This window comes from Glycine max, chromosome 2, assembly GCF_000004515.6.
Source record: "Glycine max cultivar Williams 82 chromosome 2, Glycine_max_v4.0, whole genome shotgun sequence".
In the NCBI taxonomy this organism is placed as follows: Eukaryota; Viridiplantae; Streptophyta; class Magnoliopsida; order Fabales; family Fabaceae; genus Glycine; species Glycine max.
This window is the reverse complement of record NC_016089.4, coordinates 3,382,503-3,406,330: the sequence shown is the minus strand read 5'-3', so window position 1 is coordinate 3,406,330 and position 23,828 is coordinate 3,382,503. Positions and strand designations below refer to the sequence as shown.

The 23,828-nt window shown below is 29.3% G+C and overlaps 3 protein-coding genes across 3 annotated transcripts; 2 read left to right on the top strand and 1 right to left on the bottom strand.

Annotated features, from left to right (window-relative positions):
* The first annotated feature begins 17,294 nt into the window (after nucleotides 1-17,294).
* On the top strand, nucleotides 17,295-18,059 carry ENOD40A (early nodulin protein). Its single transcript, NM_001353836.1, has one exon. The coding sequence runs from the start codon at nucleotides 17,403-17,405 to the stop codon at nucleotides 17,439-17,441; it is 39 nt and encodes a 12-aa protein (NP_001340765.1). The 5' UTR covers nucleotides 17,295-17,402; the 3' UTR covers nucleotides 17,442-18,059.
* ENOD40B (early nodulin protein) lies at nucleotides 17,295-18,059 on the top strand. Its single transcript, NM_001353834.1, has one exon. The coding sequence runs from the start codon at nucleotides 17,431-17,433 to the stop codon at nucleotides 17,503-17,505; it is 75 nt and encodes a 24-aa protein (NP_001340763.1). The 5' UTR covers nucleotides 17,295-17,430; the 3' UTR covers nucleotides 17,506-18,059.
* Nucleotides 18,060-18,991: 932 nt separating this feature from the next.
* LOC100801114 (protein trichome birefringence-like 2) lies at nucleotides 18,992-23,324 on the bottom strand. The gene is made up of 5 exons (XM_003519777.5): nucleotides 22,436-23,324; nucleotides 21,070-21,262; nucleotides 20,793-20,983; nucleotides 20,160-20,318; nucleotides 18,992-19,597 (listed from the first exon to the last, which is right to left on the bottom strand). The coding sequence occupies exons 1-5, from the start codon at nucleotides 23,152-23,154 to the stop codon at nucleotides 19,252-19,254; spliced, it is 1,608 nt and encodes a 535-aa protein (XP_003519825.1). The 5' UTR covers nucleotides 23,155-23,324; the 3' UTR covers nucleotides 18,992-19,251.
* Between the last annotated feature and the right edge of the window lie 504 nt (nucleotides 23,325-23,828).

Below are 23,828 nucleotides of genomic sequence, written 5' to 3'. Positions count from 1 at the left end.
TATTTACGTTTTTAAGGAAATGTTTTTTTCAATGACTAAAAGATTGACCTAAAAATGGCTTTATCGTGTACAGAATTCATCGTAATTGAGTCTTTTGTAACAAGAGAAGGAAAATGGTGGGACAAAGTTCACGTGTGGAACGACCTGGAAGTATGGTAAGTACATTTCCAAGATGCCAAAACCAGAGGCTACAAAGCAGCAGGTGAACCCTGCAACATTGGACCTCTAAGGTTGGACCAACACTTTTTTTTTTACTCAAAACTTAAATTTGTTGCATAACATTAACATTTACATTTTGTTGGAAATTTAATTTATGGGTACTGTTATGTAAAATTTGTTTACATTATTGTTTCTCAAAAATGTATATAAATTCTTTAAATTACAACATACTGATTATAAAAATCCAATTATGTGTTTACCATTTAATGTCGCAATATATACTTTTATTCAATTTTATAGATTCATAATAATCATCACAGTATATAATATCCTTCTTTTTTTGGTGAATAGTATATCATATCCTTCCAAATCTAGCTTTTGTTAAATCGTTAGCTATCGTATATTCGTATGTGTTTTGTAAATTTTACATGAATGTGTACGTGTATTAACTAATTAAGGTGTTCTTGGTTAATTAGGAATAAAATCAGAGAGTTTCTTATATATGAAAGTTGGTCAATTCTCTCTCTTTAAATTGCTTTTTGAGATTTAGTTAGCCTCATTCCATATGTAAAAAAGTTCAAGTTAATTCCATATCCTTAACTACTTATTTCAACTCAAATTGACACTTCAATCCATTTTTATTATATAAGCTTTAATATTACATCATATATATAATATTTAATGAAACGAGTTTATTTTAATAAATTTTACAGTAAAGATTTCCCAAAGAGTTATTTCACGTGAAATTGATGAGTAGCAGAAAAACGAATAATTTTTTTGAAACATTTATGAAATACATAAAACTGTAGTATTTTATAATATAAAATATGATGAAAATATTGGGAACACAATTTTTTAAATGCATTTTTTTCATTAATTAAAAATGATTGAAATTCTCAAAATTTTGTGATTTCTCATGCTATTTAACGATTTTTTTTATAATTTTATAATTCTTAATAAATTTTAATGAATAAAAAAACACGATTAGAGAAGTGTGTAAGATAATGTAATAGTAGACACTTCTCAAATGTGATTACGAAGATTACGGACTATATATCCCTTGTCCATGTTTGTGTTGTGTGTTGACTGACTTGGCTAGCTGTCGTGTTGCTTATAAGTAACTGTTTGGTTCTTTTCAGTTTACAAGTTTGATTGATTGATGGATGGATTGTTCAGTCTTCACTCCAATCCTTTCTCTCTTTTATAACCAATGCATTGTATGATTTATGATCTGTATCATATTATATGCATTTTTCGTTAAAATACTTTTTTCCTAATGTGAGAGATTTTTTTTTTGGGTGAAAGATTACGGGTATTGTTTAATTTATTAGATTAGAAATTAATTTTATTTATAAAATATGAATGTTATTGGTCTAACCAAATTTTGTATATAAGATGAAAATCAAATAAGAATTTTTTTATTAAATAAATTATTCATATAAATACAACAAAATTTTATATCATTATCTTAATCTTTAAATTCATTAAAATACTTGTTTAATAGTACAGTTATAATTATTTTCAATAAACTACCGTATGAAAATAATTTATGTTTAAAAAATATTAAATATTAAATCTGGACAGATTTTTTAGTGAAAATTTCTCATACAATTATATATATATATATATATATATATATATATATATATATATATATATATATATATATATATATATATATATATATATATATATATATAACAAAATGTAAAATACTTATGAGATAATAACTAAATATATTTTTTCTGTTTAAATATTTCCAATCTCTTTGCAGTTTTTGAAAACTTAAATAGTTAATTATATTTATCTCAATGTAAATTTTGGATATATAAATATATGTATTTCAAATATGCATAAAAATAAAAAAGACTGACTCATATGAATGTACTGATATCTTACTAAATTTTGTTAAACTACCATTTTTTTAGATAGTTGTAATTTATATATATTATGAGACTAATAAAATAGAGTATCGATTAAGGAATGATTTTTCTCTTCATATAGGTTCCCAATCAAACTCTTATCATATTTTTAAAGAGTTTAAGTTGTAAGTTATTTGTGTCACATCATATAAATAAAAATAAATCTTATTTTCTTATAATACGTATATGGATTGTCAGTCCCAAAGAATGTTTACATTAACCTCTATTTTCAAAAGCATCGCATTTCTGGCTTTTGTAGTGAATGCGTATTGGATTTCGTTTCACCACATTTAACCAGCAAAGCAAATACACACATAATCAATCACCATTAATTATAGAGTGTTTGTGTAGGCAGTGAACCAGACGCAACAAAAAAGCAACACCGTAGTTGTTTTGATGTTTTTTGTTTTGAATTGAAGAATTTTTTCATTTAACATGAGAAGAATGCATTTTTGAACATATGCGTGTTTGGTTTTCGGATGGATGAAAGGATAAAAAAGTATATTTGAGAGGAAATAATTTCAAAATACTATTCTCTAAAAATAGGTTTGAGACTAAAATTTTGTCTCCAAACTCAATTTCGGAGAAATAACATTTAAGTGTATGTTTGTTTTATTGGTGCAAATAGAATTTTGAGACAATAAGGTTTGCAAAACCATTCAAATCCTTTTAGCAAAATTAAATTTGTGGACTATTAGATTTTTCTTGGAATTTGTGCTCCATATTTTAAACAAAATCCAAACATAACCTTACATATTTTTGCAAACTCATTTTACAAATTTAATTTGAAAACTTTAACCCAAACATGATGGTTCCGGTTCCTGAACTTCAAAACGAGCTGATATGAATTTCTCTGTTTTTATATATATTTTTGTTATATCATCTATTATTATTTAATTACATTTTTATAGAAAGAAAAGAAATAAATTTAGAAAATAACTTATTTTTTCTCTTCTATCTGAATTCACATTCACCCTCACACTTGATTTCAAATATAATCACATCTATAATTTAAGCAGCTTATAAAATATATACAAATAGTACTAAAGATTTATGAAAAACAAAGGAGCTTTTCTTTAAATCAAATTGAATACGTTAAGGGGACAGAAAAATTGAACCCCAACACACGCCTCTTGTTATATATGAAACAGCGTACGTACCTGTGAAGGGGACAAGAAGTACTGCATATATGCTATTAGTTTGTGGCTAATTTGTTGATCTTGCCGTGCATTTCATGGTTCAACTTGTATATATAGTTGTACTGTCTACACTTGAAACCAATCGCCGCTTTTATTCAGAAATCAGAAGTTAATTGCCCAAAGTTTGTTTTCTGGGATGTTACAAACAGGTGAGACAATTTGGTGAGAGACATGAGAAAATGAAAAGCTTCAGAAACAGGAATTGGAGCACAGTTCTTGACTGAAGTTGTTTCGGAAGAGTATGGGGATCTATGTTTCATTATATAGTTATTAACTACTACCTACGTCACAATGTAGCATAATTGGTAAAAAAAAACTTTGTTTTTTAAATATTTGGTATGAGATTTGATTTCTAGTTTTATAAAGTGATAAAATATTATTGACTCAACATATCACATAAGATTTAACTTTTAATTTGTAACCTAAAAGAAATTGAGTGAATTTGATTCGTCCTAATATATCAAACAGGTACTGAAATAAATAAAAAATGTTACAAACAAAATCTAACAAATTCACTTTGATTTTTTTTATAAAATACACATAAATTAATGAAAAAAGAAAATAAATCAATTTGACCTGATACGACCGAACAAACAAGATAACAAATAAGTGATCATGTGAAAATTAGGTAAAGTCAAGTCATTTTTATGCATTTAAATAGTTTATTTTGACAGTTCTATACATATTCTGGTATATGAAAAATGTTCTTATTGTTTAGATGCAGTGGAACGTGCCCTCAAAAAAAAAAAAAAAGATGCAGTGCAACGTGTAATGACAAATATAAACAAATACAGTGCTATTATTAATATGAGTCAATTTAAACTTGAGTATATATTCATATTAGTATGTACTAAAAAATTTACATAAAAAATATTGTTTTATTTAAACAAATGTATTGGTAGGATTATTTCGGTAAATTAGTGCTATTTTTGAATGAAGAAAATATTTTTTTTCTTATTTACGTTTGTGTTTAAACTTTTTATTATATTATTATTTTTCTTTAAATTAGAGACTAGTTTTGTTTGTGGTCGTGATTTTTCTTTAAATTAGATATTAACCTTGGTAAAAATTCAAAATTTAGCTCGTATTTTGTGAAAGAAATAAAAATAGGTCTCGTTCAGAAATTACATGTACACGCTCAACCTAAGAGACAAAACCTAAAAATTTCAAAACTTCCAATATTGAAGCAATTTAAACAAGTAGCTTACTTCCTTGAATTATAAGCACCTTAAAATTCTATAACTAATTTAGACAAATCTAGAATTTCTAATCATAACAAGATTAGCTACAGTTAAAGACAATAGCTCTAATTTCTAAATTAGGTTTGTTATGGTTAATCTTAATTAACTTAAATGAATTATTCCTAAGCATAAAAAATGAATTATTCTTAATCTTATAATTAGGTGTTATTAGGTATGATTAACATTAATTAGGGTTAAATTTATTAAATTATGATAATGATAATACACTGAAATATGAACAGTTTAGCAAAACCGAAGCCTAAATATCTATTTAACCATAGTCATTAGCAACCTAATTTCCTAAGTTAATCTAAACAACAATACTATATATTATAAACAATACTTTCACAAACACTATGAATGCATGTGTCTAAAAGTTATTGGTTGCATATCAAATAAGTTAAAAAATAAATTAAAATAAAATCTTTGACAGAAATCAAGGCGTATGCAGTCATATACATTTTTTTTTGTACATATACGAATTTGTAAAAGATAACATTTTCCCAATCTAAATATTTCATGATTCAGTAAATAATAATGGTTTGACACAAAAATATTCAACCAACTTTCCTAATCCATAATAAAGGTGTACGAATTCAAGGAACTTGGAGATGCCTTAACATTGCAACTTGTTTAAGTCATAATTTCGGTCTTTCCACTTGCTAAGTTCGACTCTCACATGCAATGAATCCAGAAGGCAAACTTTTAATACTTTTCTACAACATCCCAACTTGTATTTAAGGGACAAATTGGTTGCATAAGAACTAAACTAGGTCAATTAGACATTGGCATGTAAATAGGTGCAACTATTACTCTAAAGGATGCGTATTCATTTATTCATTTAGTTGGATTAGGTGTATCCCATTATTCGTGAATAATATTAGTAAAAATATTGTGTCAAAGACTAAACATAGTCTAAAATAATGAGATGAACTAATATAAATACAATATGTTGACCTTTCTCTTCTTTACATCTTTTATTTATTTTTCTAAATGGAGGGAGAGTAAATTATGAAGCACGTACTCTTACAAAAACGATGATTTTTTTCAAAGTTATTTTTATTGCATTATCTTAGTCTTGAGAGATTATATGCTTTTCAAAAGTTTTGAGAACAATATTAGTAGTATTTTTTTTTTTTACACAACCCCACGATAGTTCGTTCACGCATTTGATGGTTTAGAATATATAATGTTATCTTGTCTAATAACTTATTTTTTAAATATAATAAAATATAATATAATGAATATTCTCATGCTGGTTAAAATGCAATAGTATTTTTATTCAATTATTTCGATGGATATTACTATCACAAAAACCTAATATTGTTGGTAAATCCTATACATATCGTTTTAATTTAACACGAAAGCAACATTTTCGTTGAAGAAATTTATTTAATTTATATAAATTTTGAAACATTTTTTTTTGTAATTAGAAGAAAATAGAAAAAAGATAAGAATAAAAAACAAAATGAGTAAATTGATGAAAATGAACAAAATAATTGAGTAAAAATAATATAACTTTTCTTCGTTAAACTCTATTTTTCTGACTCTCAGGCGTCCAATACATACGAAAGAGAAAAAGGATAAGCAGCTTTTATTTCTGCAGCGTCTTAGTGCACGTACACATTGTTTCCCTTTCATCAGCCATCAATTTTCCAACCTTCTTTATTTTCTTTATGGATAAATAGATAACGGCTTAAATAATTAGCATTTTTAAGAGATATTATTATATGGATTGTTGCTATTTTTTTCTTATATGGATTTTTTCTCTCTAAATCTTGCTTTTTAAGAGATATTTAAGTTAATTTCTGTCTTCTCTATTTTTCTATTAAAAAAAAGAGGCATGAGAGTAGCATTTTAGAAAAGATGGTGTTAAAAATATTAACGCTCTTTGTTAATATAAGTGTATATATATTCAAATAAGGTGGTCCAAATTCGGCAATCCCGATTATTTAAAGGCTCAACGATGTTTTCAGTTGCTGATTTTTGTCTTTTATTTCCACAAAAGAGAAATCTTTTGACCTTTTTAAGTATTAATTTGGTCCCTTTTGGATAACCTATCTTACATATGATTTGCTCTTACTTTCACTTTCTAATTTATTCAACTTTGTTGTTTTCCCTTTTAAGACGGATTAAATAATGATAGATAATTTGCAAGTCAATTTAATGATATCCTTTCGTGATGTAACTGAGAACAAAAGAATCATCAATAAAACTTCTAGTAGTTATAACTATTTATTATTTATATTTTTAATTTTTGAAAACTATATTTAATATCTATAATTCTACATACAATCTTCTTATTTTTAATACTTTTTTAGGGAATTTTTATTTTAATTTAATACTTGATCTCTTTATATTTCTAATGAAATAATTTGAAGAACACAAATAGTTTTTTAAAATAACAATATTTTCTCACTCTTTTTCTTCTACTAATCAATACTTATCATGACATTTCATTTTTTTTATGGAGACATTTTATAATTAAGTAGTGTTCAAAATACTTATCTTTTATAGTTCTATTATTTTTTAGCTATATTCGCATACGTATATAATTGCCAAAGAAACTTAATTTATAATTAAATGATGAGGATATATACTCCCAGTTTTCATTTTCTTCATGCATACCTATATATAATTCACAAATTCTTTTAAAAATAGATGCATTATATGACTTAAAGAATGATTTAGCCACACGTGTTTATAACAGTACCCCGATTAGTGGTCAAAGATCATTCATTATCATGATCTTTCTAATTAATAGATATTAAAAAGGTATAGCAAGAGTTTACACTCGTCAGAAAAAAAAAAAAAAGATTCATAAACCACAACCTGAAACAGTTCAGTGTGAGTGAGTAAAGAAACTCATTAAAAGTCAAACTCAAAAGCAAAAAAAAAAAAAAAAAAACCTGGTCGCTTCCAAAAAAATACCAGCTAGCAATGAAAATGAGGTATAAATCTCTCTTATTAGTTGCTTTAGAAAACTTTGTTCTATAATTAATAAGATGCCTTTTCACTAGGATGCTCATAGCACAATATTATGCTACGTACATTCAAAAAGAGCCAAAAAAGATCGTTCGTGTAAAGTTTAAATTTTCAATGTACCTTATCAAGATTATGTAGCCGACAAGGGTGCTTGTGGTGCATAGCATTAATTGGTTAAACAATTTGACATGATAAGCTATGGTTGGCACATTAGCCCACTAATTGAATGGGAACTCTATGCCGTAGCTACTTAGTTCAACAATTGTGTTGAGTAACTATCCCAATTGCACGTTATGAAAATTCCAAACTATGTGCTTGACTTTAGGAAAACGATTGTTTGGGGTTGTAGGCTCTGAACTTTTGAACTTTCTGTTAATTTAATTGATACGTTTAGAATTTTGTCCAACTAAAGCACAACAACAAGAAGATGTGCATTATTATGGTTTTGTAAATTATTGTCATTGTCCTCTTGGGGTTTGGATTTGGAGGGTCGTCAAAAAGGAATTACAAGAAAAATGATGAGAAGCTCAAGGAACTAGCTAATACTGGTTGAAGTGCTTTTACATAATGAATTTGTTATGTAGTTTGAGAGTGACTGTTAAAATGATGCTCAAATTCCCTTTTTAAAAAAAAAGATTTTACGTTTTTAGAATACAAGCCAGATGAATGAGTACAATTTTTTTTTAATCATATGAATGGTACAACCTGGATACAACTTAACGAGAATCGTAAGCAATCGAGGGAATGGTCAATTGTTTATCATAAATCAATTATACCTATTTTTTTTTCTTGTGAAAGCAAAATGACAATGTTATTAAAAAGTACCAATAGCACTCGAATAGTACTAAGTGGTTATACGTGGTCAAGATCTATAAATCTTAATAGTCTCACTTCATGACAATAGCGAAGATGGGAGGTATACTTGTAAGGACATTTCAATACCTATTTTGACCAAATTTAAGGGTGTTATGGATTATCTTGTTAATCCTATCCAATTCAACCTTGTTGCAAACAAACAAGGCAGGAATAATGGACTTGATTTTCAAAAAAAATTATGATGACAAGCTAAGTTGAGAGTTTGTTTGTGACACCTTGCATGTTATTGGTTTTCCAAAGAACATAATGGACTTGATTGGGATTTGGGACGTGTATTTTCAGTTTTTAACTGCTGAGTGCTAATTGGGAGGCTCTTCAATTCAATAGTTCACTCTCTCAAAGTTGCATCCCCTCCCCTATATCTTTGTTTTATGATTGGAAAGACTATCTCAGCTAATTGAGCTTGTTGTAGAAAATAAATTTCTAAAATGTTGATTTATATCTAACTTTATAAAGGAAATTTAATTGGTTTGAATTAAATTAATTTGATCTAAAGAAACATTCGATAATCAAAAATAATTTTGCGTTACAATTTAAATTATGTTATCTAAAACATAATTCTATTATATTTAAACATTATTTGTTATGAATTGAAATTATAAAATAATTTATATATTAAAAATTTATACCTATTACAATTTTTTTAATAATAAAAATAAATACTTATCCAATATACTAAAATACAAGTTAAATAAAATTTGAGTTACTCTCTTTATTTTAACTTAAAAACTAAACTCTTATTTAAATTAACTTAAAAGTTAAATTAATCAACCTTAGTGTGTGTTTTGTTTTATGTATGAGAATTAATTCTGAATTCATAATTGATTTTGAATATATTTTTATATGTTTGATTTTGTGTTTGAGAAAAATTCAAAATTCATTATGAGTTGAAGCAATTTTAACTAATTTTACATTAATTAGATTCAAATTTTTGTACTGAATTTTACTCAACTTAATTTTATAATAAAATATTTAAACATAAATGATATTACTTTAAAATCAATGTTACAAAATCAAAATCAATATGACGTCCGTGAAACTTTCTATTTGATTGTATTGAAAGTCCTAATGAATTGAAATTTTCCTATTGAACTCGATCATTTCGAGACAAATGAATCATTTATGACAAAAAAAATAAGTTTTAAGAGAATGATTCATAATTCTTGCAGGATGGAACCATGTAGTACCAAACATGAGATAGATTTTTCAAGGAATATGATTTTTTTTTCAAATAAGCCAATTCACTTAGGATCTCACGAGATCATTTTTTTTCCTATTCAAAGATCAGTCTTTTGTCTTTATGTTTTCACATCAAAAATTCTTTATCGATAAAGAGATGTCAAGAAAAACTCTTACTTCCCAAACAAATCTTCCTACATCTATATATAAATACCGATTTATCAAGAATACTAAAGAAAAATATTTTGAATTGTTGATTCATTGCAAGAAATGACTTAGAATCAATAGTTCATTATCTAACGAATTTTTTCGTTCTAATACTCTATTCGAGAGTTATCAATATTTATCAAATTTATTCCTGTTTATAAAAAGCTATTGGATCAAATGACAAAGATATTATTAAGAAAAAAATGATTTTTCCCTGATGTATCCAAACACACACTTATAAGTTGAATTAGATTCATTATGACCCTGCTTTTATTTGTTGGTTAGCTGGCTACTACTTTTCTCTAGCCTCGTTGTTGTTGAAGCAGATTTCTCTCACAATAATGATGGTTGTCTCTACTTTGCCTTTATTTTCCATTTGATATATATACATATTTTACGTGTGAACTATTTTATTTGTTACTTCGTTAGTTAGTATACATAAATTGATATAATATTTTGCTCATATTTGTGAAATTTATTTATTTTACATAGATTGATTTTTAAACATATTTATTGTTTAGAAAAATAGTATGAAATCCAATTAATACAAATTATAAACGATAATAAGTTTCTTAAAAAAATGTGGACTCTCTTCTGCCACAACATATGTAGCAGACAAAAATGAAGAAAGAAGAGATAGAATAAAAAGCGTGTGATTAAAGTTAAAAAGAAATAGAAGAGAGATACGGAAAATATTGAGAGTCGGAGAAAATAACTGTTGAGGAGGATTTGGATCTATATATAGAAATTAAAAATGTAAAGTCATATTACTAAAATCATTAAAATTCCATAATTTCTTTTGAACATACAACATAGAAATTCGACAGTTAGAAACATTTTAATGTGTATCATCTAATACAAATTGTGATTTTAGAGTTTTCAATCCTATAATGATCTAGAAGTATAAAGCATATCATTAAGGATTATCACCGTTTCTATGGTAACCACTCATGGTGGAAGCTTAGGAAAAGCTCAATTCAATAATCCTTGGCTGGACCTTGTTTGTCAACCCCTGATATGATATGTAATAACCATCATTGATCATCAAATTGCAGAATCACGTTGGAAAGTGTTAGCCTGTTAAGGCCTCGTTTGGTCTCAGCCCTCAACTATTGAATGTTGGATTGCTTCAATTCTGTGTATGTCTATGTCACCGTGCGAACGAAAAATTTGAAAGCTTCCTACTTTAGCAATGAGGTACCTAAATCTTTGGGCCCTCATGCTATCACGGGCCAGTTAAGTGTATCATTTGCAACTTCTAATCCATAGCCACGACAAAGTCCAAAAGCTATATATATGGTATAAACTAAAAATTCATCTACATTTTCAGTAATAAATGTATATTGCATATTTTATTTGTATTAGGTGTTAACATGATTAATAAAACAAAAGGTTGTACTCTCTCTTTTTCATTTAATGTATTGCTTTTGCTTATTAAAAACAATAAATAATTATTTTAAGGTTTTTTGAATTACTTTATTTATGATAACAAATTCAAACAAGTGTTTTAATTAAGAATTATCTTAACAAAACTCTAACAAACAAGTGGGTCATAATAAGTTGTAGAAATTTAACTTTTTTTTTCTTGTGTATAATGGTGATATTTTAGTTATAGCATAAACTTTATGCAAAGTACTCAAATCTCTCAATCCTAGTATGTTCTAATTATTTTCTTCTATTGATGAATGAGTTGTACTACGAGTGTTCGCAAATTAGTTAGATTTTGATATAAATCCAAAAACAATAAATTTAATTGAGTTTATTTTTTTGTTAATTAAAATTCATTAGACTAAATAATAATTATTATATTTTTAGGTTTTTATATTATTTTCAGTTCTATATATAAAAAAATACTGAAATTATCAAAATAAATAAAAAATAGTTAAATTAGTTAATTTAAACAATATTATCATTAATTTAAATTTTATTTTAAAAAAATACTCATAAAACTAATTGATTTGATTTAAGCAGTGATTAGATATAATAATTATTTTGTAGTGAGATGTGATGGTAGAGGTGTCTTATTTGACAATAGAGTACAGCAGACTTTGGTCATGTAACATTGGGACGTGGAGAGGCTAAAGAAATATATTTGAAGTAGGGGTGATAATAGGTCAGGCCAGACCAGGTTTTGAAAGGCCTGCGATAAATATTTGAGGTCTGAGCCTGACCTATAGCCTATCAAATGCTTTTTATTTTGGCTCGGCCTGGCCTTTTTAAAAGTCTGGCCTGGCCTGATAGCCTTTTTAAAAGTCTTTTTCACAATAAATAAATATTTAATATTTTTATAGATGGAATATGAACGTAATAGAAAAGTTAAAGAAAAGGAAAACCAATAAAAATAATAAGGAATATAAAAGGACACATAACTCATACCTAAATTGTAATTGCATTTTTACTTAATTATAGGAATAAAAGTTATGAAGGTAATCAAAGTCTGATAATTTTTAAAAAAATAATTGTATCTAAAAAATAATATTATATATATATATATATATATATATATATATATATATATATATATATATATATATATATATATATATATATATATATATATATATATATATATATATATATATATATATATATATATATATATACATAGGCTGGCCTATCAGGCTTATAAGACTTTTTAATAAATCTAAGTTTGGTCTATTTAATTTAATAGGCTTTTAAAAAAACCTGAGTTTAACCTTTTAATTAAATAGGTCAGTTTAGACCATATTTTATGTAGGTCAGGCCTACCTAGCCTATTCCCACCCCAATTTGAAGGGAAGGGATGTGCATATAATAAGTACTAAATAAAGGAGAGGTCAATATAATTTGCTTTAGATATTGGTGTAATTTGCTCTAGATATAATGATTACTCTTAATCTAAGGCAAAAATATTTCAACCAATAAAAATGAATTATAATTTTAATAACTTAATAAATACATTCACATTATGTCATAGACTTTACAATAATAAAAAAAACTAGCCATCAATATATTTGAAATAATCATATATTTCTTATAATTAGGACAAAAAATAAAAATACTATAATTTGTTTCTTACCTAAAGGATTAGAGGTAACATCATTTATTGCATATGAAGCAAAAAAAAATATTATACAAAATTTTAAATTTAATAAAACTATAGATTATAAATAGGTTTTTTCTCTAATAACTTTAGACAACAATTAATTTCAAGCATTAATATTATTTTTAATTAATATATAACTTTTTGGTATAACTATAAATCTATACAGTTCATTAATACCTTTATCCATAATATCATAAAGAGGTTTAATATTTAATATAACAAAAAATACTTAATAATATTATATAAGAATTTTAAAATAAATGGAAAAAAATATAAGAAGGATCTAAATACTAAAGGTTAAACTATATGGATTTCAAAGGTTAAAAAAAAGATAAGTTGATTTGGGTTATAAAAGGAAAAATATAAGAACAGTTAGTTTGAGTTTCAAGTTAAATAAACTAAATAGTTAAATCATTTCAAGTTGATTTAAATTATTATCACCATTGAGTGAATTCAATCCATAAACACCTTAAAATATATTATAAAAATCGTCACTAAGGCACTACTTTTTTTTTTCTTTAGTTGTCAGATTTCCAATGTAAAGAAAACATACTTGTTGAGAAAAATATATCTTTTTCTCCTGAGATTCATTGGATTTCTACCGTAATGGTATCCACATTCTTTAAGGAAAAGAGTTGAAAACTGAAACTCTATCAGAAGCAACCAAGGTGTGGTACCCTCCCTGCATACTTTGGGATTGTTACCTTACCTTAAATGCACGTTCTAATTGTGTAATAATTGACATGCCTTCCAAAAATTGACTGGTAGGGAACTACTTTTTTTTTAACTTTTATTTAACTTATATAACAAGTTTCCAACTCAAAAGTAAAAGACTTTGTCAAAATTTCTGGTGTGCAAAACTAAAGATGAAAGGCTGGTTTTGGAGAGGTGCTAAACCCCATATGCTTTTCTTTAATCATTATCTTAAAGATATAGATTAAAACATACGAAATACATCATTTTAACAACTGAAAATAATAAATAGTAAATGACATTTATATTTTTAATACAATGTGTCTTTCTTTAGTAATTATCTTTTACTTTTGTTAACATCTGCCTTTTATAATAAATAGTAAATGACATTTACATTTTTGATACAATGTTTCTTTCTTTAGTAATTATCTTTTACTTTTGTTAACATCTGTCTTTTTTTTCTTTTAGCAAATAAGATTGTTATTGATGAAGGTTGATAATTGAAAACTCAAGTGTCTTTTTTACTAATTAACATAAACTGATATATTTTTTTATGATAAATATGTTCCTTAAATATTAGAGATTCTATCTCCATGTTTATATATATAAAAATATTTATTGAAAAAAGTTAGTTTCATAAATAAATCTTTATTGAGAGATTAATTTTTTATTCTTAATTAATAGGAATGAAAATGAATTCGATCGGACCTTATTTAAGTCTAACTTGATCCACTTTGTAATTGACTTATTTTATAATTTAATAACTCAAATCTAGATATGTTAATTATGATCAGTTTATTTTTTAGGTCACCAGTATTACTACTGAATGCTTCTTGAATATGATTCTATTCTTATTTCAATGTTGTAATTTAAATAAAATATCTAAAATATTATTGTTAAACAAGTTGACATATTAGGTTTAATATATTTTGTTAAAACTTATGATGAGACATATTTAATTAAATATGCTTTTTAAGGTTTGACTTGATTTTTTTTGTTAAATGAGTTGAATCAGACCAAACTTCAAATAAATTGAGATAGAGACTTTTCGATGGATAGCCCGATCTACTTCTACTCCAGTTAGCTTAGAATAGTCTTGTTAAAAAAAATACCTAATTCAGGTTTATCAATGACTCTTTTTAAAATCTCTATTTTGCTCTTTTTGAGATCTTAGGGGTTACAAATAACTGCAACTGACTTTCAGAAATTTGGGAATCTTCTCTTTACCACATGTAATATATGAAGAGCCACTTAAGAAAAGTATAAATGTTATATTAAAAGATAGGGGCAACCAAGATTATGGCAATATAGATTTTGCACTGTTGGAAATTGGAATAGCATCACCTCCCAAATAAACTGGAGTGAAGAATGTTGAAGGCTACCTAGTACCTGCAATGGTTTATCTTTGACCAAAGATGTAGTGGGGGTGGCGACATATAAAATTTGTAGAAGAATATCACACCAGGAATATACAAGTACACGGTAAAGTAAGTCTTGATCTTGGACCGAAAATAATGAGAACAAGGGCCCCATAAGTTTGATTCTAAATTGAAACCACATCATGGAAAAGTCACTTGTCCTACAACTTCCCATGCCATGTGGAAAGTGGATGGCAACATTTATTATTACTACGATGATGACTGCTTGGTGAGTCATCCAAGTTTGAACGTAAATTGAACTGAACTCACAGTAAAATTTGGAAATTTTGGATTATAAGGAACCCAAAAAACTTGATTACAAATTGGAGCCAACTTAGAGATACTTACATTTTCGTTGGTCGTGGTTTGTCCAATTGAAAGTGGTGGACAATAATGATAGTTTCTATTATGATTTTTTCTATTAGAAAGTGATAGAACCGGGAGACACCTCTAATACTACTAGACGGGACGTTAGTGATAGATATACCGAAACTATCAGCAAAGATCACTTAAAAGATCACAGTCTGTCCAGACCGAAACTACAAACAATTTCACCTAGTTACAATTTCTATTCTATTATGATTTGTGAAGAAAACAACAAGGGTCAACTTACTTTTCAGCAAAAATAGAATTCATTTTTCATAATTTAGTTCTTCCATTTATCTTAGGGACTAATTTGATTTTTCACCCTTCTTTGACTAGGTTAGTTAAATGGGTTTGTTGTTTCATACCAATGGCCACAAAGAAAAGTTCATAAAACAAGCTATGAATTGTGATCTCATATCCAGTGTAATATAATAGGCAATGCTGATGACATGTACAAATAATAAGTGGCTACCAACAGTAATAAATAAACAGCATAGAGAGATTCCAAAAGGGGACTTAAAAGCCATAAAAATATATTGGTTTCTTGCTTGAAGAAGAGGCAAACCAAAAGCTTGAATGGATTGTCTAGCTGCTATGATTGTGCGCATATCTGAGAAGGAGATCACTGCAATGTTTCGTAAAATTCACCAAAGAGTGTTACAGGAATTTTGGTTAATCTATAAAGCCGGCTAGGGAAAGAAAAATGACTCTTGGATATAAGTTCAAGCTATTGTATTGACTGCTTCTCTTCTTTTTTTTTTTTAATATATAAAATAGAAAACTTCACTTCTTGGTGATGTGATGACTAATCACTCTTTAATTTCAAAAGGAAAGTTGAATTGCCCCCTAGAAATTATGAAAAGAAGACACATGATAGGGATCAATTAACAACTAAGCTAAACAGTACAGTATGGCTACATACACGGCCAAGATTATTTTTAGCTCTGAAATCAAAATCATGGTATTTTGAAACATTATAATTAAAAAGAAGAAAACAAAGTGGTTTGCTGGCATGGCAGGTGGGAGAGAACGAAATTAGTGGATAGTAAGGAATTTAAAATAATATATCATTGATGTTAAATTTCTTTTAACAAATCCTCGTAACATATTTCTAATTATTTCAAACAGAAAATGTAAGCATGTTTAATATCTTGGAGGCTAAAACATATGTGTTTAATGTTTTTTTTATTCAATACTTAAGAGGATTATTTAATTGGTTCATTAAGAATATATAAAATTATTTTTGAAAGCAAAGTGGGGTTTGAGTCTCAGTAAGTGGATTCACTGCTGCAATAAAAGCCTCCTTCTATCAAAAGTCAAGCACGAATGAAAAAGTAAAGAGTGGGTGCCCATGTTTTAAAGTTTATACATATTACACTTTGACATTCATATCCTTTGTATTTCAATTAGATTAGATATCTTCTATGGACACTATTTAGTATTTAATTTTAAATTCCCTAAAATGCCTTTGTGAGCTAATATAATATGTAGTGTAGTGTATGTCTTTGGTAAAAAAAAAAACTAAGCTGAAATTTGGCGAGGACAAGATAGAGGTCACAAATTCAATATGAACATATTATAAACTAAGTACTGCTTAAATAGTAGAAAAACAGAATGAGATAATCAAATTAGGTTAGGGATCTCAAAACTTCATTCCCATGTAAACCAGTAGAAGAAAAAATGTGTAAAAGATACAATTAGGTCAGGTCTATATGCTGGTTAGAGTTAAGATGAAGATTCAAGAAAAAAGTTAGGCCGGTAATTAGGTTAAGGTTTAGATTCAATAAACCAAAGAAATGTTTATTTTAATCCATTTAATTATTTTAATGAGCGCAGTACAATTTTCTTTCTTGAGTTTTCTATATTGCAACTTTTGATGATAGTTTTTTAAATGGAAAAAAGTAATAAGCAAATGGATAATGAAAAGATGATGATAGCACTTCTTAGTTCTCAATCATCAACTATTTAAAACAATGGTCAGAGGCTAACTTCTCCACTAGTTTTCTGTGTAGAGAGCTCTTTGGACAACACCCTCTAAACCAATCTATCAAGTCCTGATTAATCTGGTGAGCATGGAGCTTTGTTGGCTCACAACCATCCATGGTTCTTGAAGAAGCTTGGAGAGAAAGGGGTGTGAGAGGAGAGGGTGCTCACTCCTCACACTCCCTCACTTAAAACAGTTTGTTTTGGCTTAGCTTTGGCTTCTCTGATCAACAAGGGATGTGTTCTAACATTCTTTCTTGAGTGGCGGAAGCAGATACACATTCTCCGACGGAGGAGAGGCTTGGCTACAGCCTGGCAAACCGGCAAGTCACAAAAAAGGCAATGGACTCCATTGGGGTCTCTATGGCTATGTAGTGCTCATGTAGTTCTTCTTGCTGTAGAATGTAATAATAAACAAAGTTGGTCTTCCTTTTGAGAAGTTACCAGCTTTTGCTGTCCAAAATTACTCAATTTGCAGCTGACTAGAATTCCTTTCTCTCTTCAGTTTCTGCAGATGAGTAGGTAGGCAATTTGTGATCACTCCCTTCCCTTTTCATGTCTTCTGTGTTCCCTTTTCCATGCTTGTTTGTGTTGTTAGTTATGACCTTATGAGGAAATAAAAGAATAGTACAATTCTAGTCCCTCAGTTTAGGATTGTATTCTATTGAACTTTATTAGAAAAGTTTCCAGAGTCCTTTCTAAGGTTGGAGTGAATAATGTTCATGATCCCTCACCCTTTCCCTTTATACTGCTGCATTTCTGATTTTGCTAACACTTGAAATTGTTCAGGGGACTAAATGGTAAACTAGTTTCTTTATCCTCTTCTTATGGCTTCCTAACAAACAAATATTTCATGTCCCAAAAGTGATAGAAAAGAGAAATGAACTTCTTAAGTAGGAACGGTATACATAGACTAAGACACCTGATATATACAAGTGAGTCTTATTAAAAGTACATTTATTTCTAAAAGAATACTCCTTACATATACTAACTTGTTTCTTATAAATAGTACTCGAGGTAGTATCCATTATTGATTTTTAGTACATATGATAAAACATGCTAGCTTAAAGTTTATTCAAGTCTATAGTCAAAACCATTTCATCCAAGGCCACGTTTCTGGTTATCATCATAAGAAACATGTTGAAGGTTTAACTTCCATTCATCTTAGTTAAACAAAAGAGTTTCTTCTACATTTTTTACATTGGAAAGTGCAAATATCCGTTTAACAAGCTTTTAAATGAGAACCCAAACACACATTTAGAAGTTACTGATGGTAGCAGTAGCAGTAGCAGATGTCTATTCAGCTTTAATTCTACTCGTTTATTGGCTTAACGAGAAATGTAAAGTATTGGTTAAAGCAATGGCTAAGTTAAAAAGGTGTCAACCATTCCATCCGGTGCTAACACTAACACCACAATGGAAGCACGTTCGCAATGCCATTGCAGCAGGCAGAAAGATTGAAGGTTTAAAACAGATAAATGGATAGCCCTTTCATTTTTTTTTTATCTGTAGGAGTTGAACACGATACCAAAGGATTTATAATACTCACAACTGAACTAACCCCCTTAATCTTTTCATTTTAAAAACATTTGTTTTATTTTGTTGTTTACTACTTCTCCTCGCCCCAAAATATCATAAGGAATCACCTTCACAAGTTTGATCCTTCATTTTCTTTGACTAATCAAGGCAAAGAATAAAATCAAGCTTTCAATCTATAAATTTTACAGCTTTCGTGGTATTCATTCACTATAACAATTGTACTACCAGTAAGATGTTGTATACAGAAAATACACATAAACTTGTCACTCTAGTCAATCATCTTCAGCACAAACTATAACTCAAGAGACCCTTTGTGATGGACATCTATATGTAGGAAATCAATGAATATACATTTGTTGAATATGTATAAAGAATCAGAAATCGGCTGTGGAGTTTTGCTCAGCTTTTCCAATGGCCTTTACCATATTTCAAGAGAGAAACATACAGTAATTCATTCCAAGTATCAGGTACTCCAGGCAAACACCAATGACTGCAATCTTGATGTTGTTCAGCAGCGGTCTGTTCTTCTGCTGTCTTATACTCCATTCTGTATATAGAAGGATGTCCATCTTTTCTGTAATCTGTAAGCCTACTAATGTTCATATATATCACTGGGGTTTTCATCTTTGGGATGACCACATGCTCAAAAGCCCTCATTTTTGAGGGATACTTGCGTAAGTGCTTTCCATTAGATATTGGCTCGGTTTCTTTGTGGCACTTTCCACCTGAATTCCATTGCCCACCCCTGAAACCATGTCAGGCAGCATTAGAATATATTGATCAAGGCATACTCGATGAATATGAATCAGCATATCATACATTCATATTAATAATTAATAATGTATAGTGAAATTGAGATCACCACCTAGGACAATGAAGTATGCATTATTGCTTGTAGCTAGGTCAAATTGTAAGTGGTTGGTTAATTTTATTGATATGTTAACTTAAATGGTAAGAAAGTAGCACGTGTATCAAACATTCTATTAATATGAAAGTACATTGATAATGTACACCAATACTAATCTGGACTTAAATGTATACTACCACATGGTTCCACAGTCCCATCCTTGCAACAAAAGACATGTTCAATAATACGTAAAAACGACTTGCAGGAGGGTGAGTGAACAAAGCGATAGCGCATAGCAAAATGATAGGAATTTAGCCAGTTTGCATGCCTAGATCTAAATAATAACAAATAAATTTCCAGCCATAAAGTTACTTCAACTAATTTTAGAGCCTATGTAAGGGAGGCAAACAATAGCAAGTCCAGACTCTTAACATTTGGCAGCCATGTAAGAGACCAATACCTGAAATGGGTTACTGAATATCCTCTGAAGAAAACCTGAGTTCGATTGGCGTCAATATTATTGTCAACCCATGTAGCCCAAGTGGTCAATGCCCTAGTATATGCATCCAGAACTTTGAGTCTGGGGTATACATGGTTGCCTACTTGATAATAGTCTTCTCTGTAACAGTACCAGATGACAGAAAAATAAAAAAGCTTACTTATTGCTTATGAGGATCACAAATGGTAAGCACTATGTGGCTGAAAATAGAGTTAAGATGACAATAGAGATTAACATCTTGGCTAAAAAAGCAATCTCAAGTGACATAGTTGGAAGCATGGTATGCAAGAGCTTTAATTAAATATCATGCCAAAATTCTGTTATAATTTACAAACAGTAAGCACTATAAGCCACAAAAATTAGAGGTGTGAAGAAAACAATAGATTAAAATTTTGATTGGAAAAGAAGTCTCACATGACAATAGTAAGCATGTGGTATATAGAAGGTTGAATCAAATATCATGCTAAAATTCTGTAATTCATCTTCTAGTAGCACCATTCTAATCTACAGATTTCAAGACCACTTTGAAGCATAGAACCATAGAGGCATAGACAATGCGAAAGCAATAATACATAAAAAACAGCCTGAACTCACCCCCTCGATGTTTTCTCGTGGGTCCACCAATGGCCTGTATTGAAGACTATGATATCAGCATCACGATAGGTAGTACTTGTCTGGTCCATTAAATCCAATCTTAATGTCTCAAAGGACCCATTTATGCCTTTGAAATTTGACTCTTGAACAATGAATGGTGAACTGACAAAATCTACTGAACAATTATAATCCTATAAATATAGCCAAAAAAAAATCAATGAGATATCATTACAAGATATATACTTAGGAAAATCTCATGGATGTACCAGAAACTTGCCTCAAATCTAAAAGCATAGACACCTTTCTTCTTAAATTCTGTTTTTCCTGAAATTTCAAAAACATGTTTCTTGTCCTTGACACTTTGACGTAGGATACACACCATGGACTCCCACATGTTCCTGTTCAGTGAATCCCCCACAAAAACCAGCTTCTGTCCTCGCAACTTTTCCAGAAAATCAGTTGCATTCAAACTGAGATGACATCGGTAAATAACAAATATAAGCAACAAGCATTGATATATTGTATGGTTTAAAATGGCTGTCACAGTTTTGATAATTGAAGTGACTGTAAACCAAAACTAAGGTTAAAACACTGAACTACCCCAAAAGTAAGAAAAATAAACTGGGTTGTAAAGATCCCAAATCACCCCCCTCCCCTGCCTTTGTTTCATAGACTCTGATTGCAGATTATTCCATATTACCTGTATGTAGATCACTAGATCCCATAATCCAACCTGTTAAATCATATAATCCTAAGCCAACGGAACATTATTAATATTTCAAAAGAGAGTTTTAGAGTGATGAAGGGAGAGTGTGAGAAACAAATCCCCTTGTTTAGTTTAAAACAAAGAAGGGAGAGTATGAGAAACAATTCCCTCGAGCTAACTTTTTGTTCCCCTCCAAATGGTGGTTAATGAAGGGGAATAGCTTTTTTCTCTCAATTTAAAATCTTGTCAGATATATGTTATAACCTATATTGAACTACTTAATTTTTTTTATTCAAAGATTATACCGTAATTGCACATGAGTAAACAAGCATTGTGGTCCTTGACAATGTACCTCACAATTTTGTCCCTTATCTAACAAACTTGTTTTACTTACTCCTTTTGATATCTCTCTTGTCCGGAGTAATGTGAAATGAATTTGTAATATAAAGACAGAATGGCACACATCATTTTAATGAGGCACATTTCCAGTGAACAAAGTACCATTTCACAACTCAACACCTATAATCTTTTACCTCTCCCTTCTCCCCTCAATAAAATCCATACATATGAAACGTAACTATTTTCCCCCTCTGTTCCTTCTTTTCGATGTTATCCCATCCCCTCCTCTTTACATTTGCCATCTTAAAATCTTCCACTTCCAAGCATTTATAATAAGGAAGACCAAGCTTCTGTTATGTAACTTCCAAGTATTTATACACAGGAAATGTAACTTCCAAGCATCATAGTAATTATTCACCAGCAAACTTTCATTCGTCTTTTAATTTATCATTACAATCACACTAAACCTCCCTCACTCCATATTCACACTCACACAAAAACAAATACAAATTTCCTTTTCCACATGTTTTCTTTTCCATTCTAAATTAACAACATTTCTCAATTGGTAATGAAAAAACAGCAAGAAGCATCACCATACCTTGGAATGTCACACCCATTCGGCTGCCATTTCCACTTCACATACTCACTATCAGGCCTTCCATTAAGATGGCAATCAAAATCCCTATCGACATGAGGACAAGACCCCAATGGATAGTAAGGCTTCGATTCATCCCTCACCCATTTCCCATCAAAGATGTCACATTCCCCAAGCAAACCACTAACACTAATACTATCATTATTATTACTTTCCTTCATCAACAACCCATCTTCACACTTTCCCACACCACTACCACCACCATTGCATGACGAATTTCCCACTTGCGCATTTTCCTTCACCGCCAAAGTAACATTCTTCAAAGAACAACAATGTTCATCATCTTCCTCGTGCCCATCATGCAAGCTTGCATTTTTCTGATCCCCAGTGAGATTCCCCAAAAGGGTTTCCTCCGAACTTTTCTCCGAACCCTCACTTGACGACACGTTCACTTCAACCCTATGCAGAGGACTCACGGAAGCGTTGGAAGAAAGAGTGGTTGTGAAGGGAAAACGCCACGAGAATGAAGAAGAAGAGGAATTGGAATCGGATCCTTGGAGAAACACTTGAACCTTGGGAACGGAGAGGGAAGTGTTGTTGAGCAAGATGAGAGTGAGGAAAAGGAGAGAAACTCCAACGCCCAAACTGAACCCAGAAATCACCTTTCTCCTCTGTGACATAAAGGGTTCCGAGAATGCAAGTCTCTTAGAACAAGAGTCCATGGTGGTGAACAAAGCCAAGAAGGCATAGATAGAATAAAACGTTTTTTGTGGTTCACACTTCACAGATCAGTGTTGTTTTGAATGAGAAAACAGTGTTGAGATGTGACGAGGGAAAAAAGGGAATTTCACAGTTCCACTGAACGTGGGCATGGACAGAGAGAAAGAGATTTTTGTCAAATGTGTAGTGTGTACCTTTGTAGGGTGTAATGTTTATTTTACAGTTAGAATTACTACCACCAATTCAACGTAAATCTAATTCATAAAAATACAATTAACATATAAGTAAAGATTTTCTTGATCTGTTGGCAATTTTTTTTTAAAATTCAAACGTAATTTTTTAACGAATTTTTAAATATGCTCTCAACCATATACTGAAGAAGACATTTGAAGTGTTCCTTGATCATGGTGCATTATTTTCTACATTTTCGTTTTCGGTGTGTTTTTCTCAAGATTATTACACCATTAATTTCTCGTTAAAGAAGCAAAATTAAATGTGACAATGTCGTTGACTGAATTTAACTGAAAGTGATTGAAAATAGAATTTAGGGGATTGAAATGTTTAGATTTAGTTTCTAAATAAATGCCGAAAAAATAAAAAAGAATTGGTTCTAAATTTTAGGAAATGGTGTCTATAATTAGAAAATTGGGAATGAAACGGTTTTAAACTGATTATT

Excerpts from the sequence above, each read along its gene's own strand:
- LOC100801114 (XM_003519777.5), bottom strand. The coding sequence starts at position 23,154 with ATGGACTCTTGTTCTAAGAGACTTGCATTCTCGGAACCCTTTATGTCA. Across the intron at positions 21,263-22,435 it reads AATGGGTGTGACATTCCAAG|TTTGAATGCAACTGATTTTC; the intron begins GTATGGTGATGC and ends ATGTCATCTCAG. Across the intron at positions 19,598-20,159 it reads TATTCAGTAACCCATTTCAG|GGGTGGGCAATGGAATTCAG; the intron begins GTATTGGTCTCT and ends ACATGGTTTCAG.